Here is a 6175-nt window from a genome sequence, read left to right as displayed (position 1 = left end):
ATTTTCATGAAAATACCACCCACAAAGCTAAATAAGTTCTTAAAAGTTATCTGGAGGTTCACTAAGTGTTGTTTTCAAACCAAAGAACTCTAATTTTGATTGCACAATAAGATGATTGATAATGTCAATATAGATTTCAATTTAAAAATAAGTATTTTATAATCTGGCATAGTATGTAATGAGAATTCTTAGAGACTAAAGCATGGCATATCAATTGTAAAAATTGTTAATCTTTTGTACTTTCTGATCCCCCTACTAAATTTATTCCAAGTGTTTATTTCAGTCAGTTGTGCAACTGTTTTAGTTTCTCCACAAATAACCTTTAACAAGTCATACATTTTAAACAAACAAACAAGAACAAAAAAACAAGCAGCAGCAGTACTATATTCAGTAATTTAAATGTATCCCAGTAGAGAAACATAACTTCAATTAGTTTACTGACACTAACCTTTAAAAACCTTACAAATATTTAAAACAAAGAAAGAGGTTTTAGACAGTCAAGATTAACAAAGCAATTACCTTAAACATGGAGCCTCCATGACAAAAAGGGAGATGTACTTGTCTGTACCTTATATTTTATTTAATATCCATGTAAGTAAGCACATACTCAAACTTATCCCAAATATTCTTCTATTTTAATGACATTCGCTTGAAAATAAATCTTAATTTTAATATTTAGTCCCAAATATTTTTCCAACTACCTACTATATTCCAATTAAATGCTATATCTGATAATGCTTTAAAACTAGGAACAACCAAAGGTTCTACTCAGAAAAATTATAAATACTGTGCAGGGTTGGTATCCAAATTATTTGGAATGCCATCTTAAAAATTTGACTTGAAAGTCTCATTAATTATCAACAGACAATCGTTCTGACTTTTGAGGAACATGGATGCTGCTTTGAAAAGCTTTCCCTGCTTCTTTTATTTCTTCATCCTACTTATACGGTCTTAAATGTTGTCAGTCAAGAAAGATTTACAATAAGCAGAGCTTGCTGCTTAAAATTTGTATCAATAACAATACTCATATCTCAAAAAATTCTTAGCTTTTTCCACTTTGCTTAAAACCCAGATGTATCTGAAAAGGGGGTTGAGATATAAGACTAAAGGTTTTCTGGGTATCCAGAAGTTCCCAACTTTCTTTTGGGATACAGAGAGGTGAGTGAAACAAGAAAGGAAGGTGATCATAAGGAAATTGCTGAGGAGAAAAAAATGCACACCTAAAACAAAACAAAATTAACAACTGTTGGCATGTCATGATCTGCAGCCTGAAGAAAGGGCTCACCGGCATGACTCTCATTTAGTATAGGCAATCCTTCCTTCAAAAATAAAATCTTATCAATCACCACAAAATCCATGAACTATATTACTGACTAGAACCTCCCCCAAATCCACAAACTATATTGCTGAACAGAACCTGTATTATTCTGCTTCTACTTTCCAACTTAATTCATGTGACAGAAGACCACCCAAATACCCTTAGCTATTAAAAAGAAAAAAAGGCATTGCCTTCAAACTAAAGATCCCTGGATCATCTCTAAAAAAATAATCAACTTATTCAAGAGACTACTATCATTTCATATTACAGATGACTGTAATTTCAGTTAATTTATAAATAACTTTAAAATCTTATGAATGAAATGCACCAAACTTCACCTGTGTAAAAGCAATCATGTTTTAATTACAGACTTAACAATTACTAATACAATGAACTTGAACTTGAATTAGAAAAATTAAGATTCTAAATCTAATTGCTAGAGAATGTCTCAATGGGAGGAGTGTCAATGAAATTTTTTCTCTACATACAATATGATCATTAACAGACTAGTATATCTTAATTGGAATGATAAGGCAAAAATAGTAAAACCATACTTTTCCTATAAAAAGTTACACATTATCTTCTGTAGGGATAGCTATTGTACATGAAAAAACAAAGATGTGATCACTCTATTGCACACCCAGGAACGTTAGGGAATCTGGTCTTAGAATGATCTAGTCATCTTCTTCCTCTCCATCATCTTTGGCATCTCGTTTCTCCCCCCGGAGACCTTCTTCTTCCTCTTCCTCCTCTTCTTCCCCTTCTTCAACATAATCATCATCATCTTCTTCATCCTGAATTTCTTCTTTCATCAAGTAAGAGAGGCCAACTTCTTCTTCTCCCTCTCCCAATTCTGACCCTGCTTCTTCTTCTTCCTCCTCCTCCTCTTCTTCCTCCTCTTCCTCATATCCTTCAGGTGGACCAGCTTCACCTTCCTCTTCATCTCCATCATCTTCATCTCCATCTTCATCATCCTCCTCTTCAGAGTCAGGTGCTTCATTATCCTCCTGATCAAATCCATCTAAGTATGTGATTTGTTGCAGCAATTCAAAAATACTTTCTCTGTAATCTTCCAGGTTTGTGATCTCACAGTTAAACAAGTCAAGACTTTTCAAATTTTTAAGATTTTGCAGAGCTTCTTCTGTACTGAGATCTTTGATTTTGTTTCCACTCAGATTGAGGTAGGTAAGATTTGGACATTTTTCTGCTAGGACTTCCAAGCCTCCAGAAATTATATTGTCACTAAGTTCCAACTTTCGAAGTTTATTTAAACTGGGAAGTTGGGCCAGTGAACTTAATTCCACATTAGCCATACTCAGAAACTCTAGTTCTTTAAAAGTATCATTCAGGCCTTCAACTTCCCCATTGACACACAGGCAATTATCAAGAACTAACTCTGTCACCTCCTCCGGGGCTCTGTTCCTTAACTCCATGTTAATCCTCTTCTTCATCTCCATGTCCTCCTCCTGCTCTTCTGCTACTACTCTCCTCTTTTCTCCTTTCCTGCTTTTCCCACTACCCCCCAATCATAAAATTTTAAAAGATTTGGAAATGAATGAAAAGAAACGCAAATATAAACGCCCACTATCACCAGATAGATGTGGAGGAGAAAGAAAAGAATAGCAAATGGAGTCCAAGGAGTTGGGACTCTTAACTCAGCTGCCCCCACCTCCTTGTCCACACACCAGCCCATGCACACACACGCACACACACACACACACGCACACACAACCAGCAGTTCCTTCCCCTTCAATGGCTGCTCAGAGACTCCCTGCATCTTACAGAAGAAAAAGTAGGTCCAAACCTTCAACTTGTTGGCTTAGGATCAGACATCCTTAACAGGACTCCCATAGCACAAGAAATAAAAGCAAGAATCAACAACTGGGATAGATTCAAACTAAAAAGCTTTCTCTCAGCAAAAGAAACTATCAGCAATGGGAAGAGAGAGCCTACAGAGTGGGAGAATATCTTTGCCACTCATACTTTAGATAGAGCGCTCATTTCATTTCATTTAGATAGAATCTATAAAGAACTCAAAAAACTCTACACCAAGAATACAAATAATCCAATCAACAAATGGGCTAAGGAAATGAACAGACACTTCACAGAAGAAGATGTACAAGCAATCAACAGATACATGAAAAAATGTTCAACATCTCTAGTAATAAGAGAAATGCAAATCAAAACTACCCTAAGATTTCATCTCACCCCAATTAGAATGGAGATTATCAAGAACATAAGCAACAATAGGTGTTGGCAAGGATGTGGGGAGAAAGGTACACTCATACATTGCTGGTGGGATTGCAAACTAGTGTAGCCCATCTGGAAAGCAGTATGGAGATTCCTCAGAAAGCTTGGAATGGAACCACCATTTGATCCAGCTATCCCACTCCTTGGCCTATACCCAAAGGACTTAAAATCAGCATACTACAGAGATACAGCCACATCAATGTTCATAGCTGCTCAACTCACAGTAGCCAGATTGTGGAACAACCTAGATGCCCTTCAGTTGATGAATGGATAAAGAAACTGTGGCATATATATACAATGGAATATTACTCCACCATGAAGAATGATAAAATTATGGCATTTGCAGGCAAATGGATGAAATTGGAGAATATCATGCTAAGTGAGATAAGCCAATCTCAAAAAACTAAAGGACGAATGATCTCGCTGATAAGCGAGGACATATAATGGGAGGACATATAAGTAAGGACATGTAATGGAAGGTGGGAGGGTTTAGCGTTAGGGTTAGGGTTAGGTTTAGGGTTAGGATTAAGGAGGGTGGTAAGAATGGAGGAAGGAAGGACTGTATAGAGGGAAAAGAGGGGTTGGCGGGATGGGGGGAAGGGAAAAAAATAACAGAATGAATCAAACAACATTACCCTATGTAAATTTATGATTAAACAAATGGTATGCCTTGACTCCATATACAAATAGAGAAACAACATGTATCCCATTTGTTTACAATAAAAAAAAGTAAATTCATAATTTCCACTCACACCTACAAAGGGAGGAATTGGATTCCACCTCTTAAGAGAGAGAACATCAAAGAACCACAGTTGATGACAGGTTCAGAATGAATGTCATAATATTTAGGGCAGTTTCAAATCTACCTCCTCATCTTTAAACCTCTGAATGGCTTATGGATCCTTGGGTCATCTGCTGAGGATATGTACTAAAAACTCTGAGAACCACAAAGCAATGTCTTGTGTTTGATTGAAACCAGGCCCATGTGAAGAAACATAACCACAAAAGATGATAAAGAGGGCAGGTGGGGCCCTGTGAGCCCCTAATTACTGATGATGACTGTTCTGCCAGCAATGTGTGTGAGTGCCCAGCTCCTATAACTATCAGTATGTTAAGATATTTCTTTTAATCCATGAGACTTAACTCTGTAAGATAAGTTTTGGCATCAGTCTAGAGCTGCACACAGGGCTTTTAATTCCAACATCTCTAGATGATATCAAGAGCACAAGGTAAGTAAATGATAAGTGAATGATGGGGCACATCTGTCACAGAATCATCTGCTTTGAAGTTGTGAAAGGATCTTCACTAACATGAATAGATGTTTATGTTATGACATAGATGTGTAATGTATGCAGTTGGATCCCTTGTTAATTTGAAATTTTACTCTGGGTTTATGTTTATATATAAACCTTTATTAACAAATCTATATTTAAAAGTGTATACACTAAAATATTACATGGTTATTTCTGGGCTGTAGAACTATGAAGGATTTCTGTTTTATTTTTTGCTTTTTGTTTTTCTCTCTTCTCCCAAGGGAATTTTTTTTTTCATTTTATAAAATAGTTTGTTTTCAAAAAGAATGTCTGACCAGAGCAGAAATAATATGCATTTGAAAATAAGCGTGCTTAAGTTTTTATGTTAGGAATTTCAAAGCTGTTTAAAGACAGGATTCAAAAGCTTGTTTGGGTCCCAATTTGAGCTACAAAGAAACAACCATAAAAAAGAAATTTTTGAGGCAATCTGGTAAGTTTCATCATGGACTGGATATTAGATTGTGTTGAACAAACTATGGCGTGATGCCTATTTTAGTAAATAAAGTTTTGTTGGAACACAGTCATACTTGTCTGTTTATGCATTATCTAAGGCTGCTTTCTCTCTATAACAGCAGAGGTTGAATAATTTTGACAAAGAACAGAGCATGCAGAGTCAAAAGCAGTTACTACCTGACCCTCTTCTGAAAACATCCATAAACATCCATCCATTTTGGAGGTGCAAATTGAATAATCCTCACAAACTTCGTGATGCATGTCGAGGATTTGCTTTTAAATACTTCAGCAAGGAAACCGAAACAGGGATAGACAAAATTCTTGGTAATTGCTGAAACTGAGTGAAGACAATATGAGGATTCATTGTATTTTTCTCTCTACATTTTGTTTAGGTATTTTTTTTTTTTTTGTATAAAGAAAGAATACAAAACTGTTTATATTAAACCTATTAGCTAACATATGTGATAGGTTATTTATTAAAATGATTGCAATGTCCCTTAACTAGAGACTGCAGTATATATATCCATACAAAGTAATATTACACCGTAATAAAAAGGAGGAACTGTTGATATGTTCAACAACATGGATGAATCTTAAATGCATACTCAAAATGAAAGAAGCCCAGACTCCAGAGGCTACATACTTCATTTATACAGCAAAACTGTAAGGATGGGAAGTGATCTGTAGTTGTTGGGGGTTTAAGTTTGGAAAAAGGGCTTCCTACAATAAAAAATAAATAAGATAATTTTTGAGGAGATGGGGGAACTTTCCAGTATCCTGACTAAAGAGATGCATACTTTTACCCCTGGTCCTGAGTGGTTTTAGCTATTGTTAGTTCATC

General features: G+C 35.7%; 1 protein-coding gene across 2 annotated transcripts; it reads right to left on the bottom strand.

Moving 5' to 3' along the window:
• Window positions 1–1530: 1530 nt before the first annotated feature.
• On the bottom strand, window positions 1531–2832 carry LOC306667128 (acidic leucine-rich nuclear phosphoprotein 32 family member E-like). Of its 2 annotated transcripts, XM_079149457.1 has the most exons (2): window positions 2449–2832; window positions 2039–2282 (listed from the first exon to the last, which is right to left on the bottom strand). In XM_079149457.1, exons 1-2 carry the CDS (start codon window positions 2773–2775, stop codon window positions 2130–2132), a joined length of 480 nt encoding a protein of 159 aa, XP_079005583.1. In that variant the 5' UTR covers window positions 2776–2832; the 3' UTR covers window positions 2039–2129. The 2 variants fall into 2 exon arrangements, with proteins under 2 accessions (XP_079005582.1, XP_079005583.1); XM_079149456.1 differs by having other exon boundaries at window positions 1531–2829.
• Between the last annotated feature and the right edge of the window lie 3343 nt (window positions 2833–6175).

The sequence above is a fragment of the Sciurus vulgaris genome, assembly GCF_902686455.1.
Source record: "Sciurus vulgaris genome assembly, chromosome: 8".
Taxonomy (NCBI): Eukaryota; Metazoa; Chordata; class Mammalia; order Rodentia; family Sciuridae; genus Sciurus; species Sciurus vulgaris.
Note: the sequence above shows the minus strand (reverse complement) of the source record. Positions and strands in the feature narration are given on the sequence as shown.

Coding starts and splice junctions, on each gene's coding strand:
- LOC306667128 (XM_079149456.1), bottom strand. CDS start 2,775: ATGGAGATGAAGAAGAGGATTAACATGGAGTTAAGGAACAGAGCCCCG.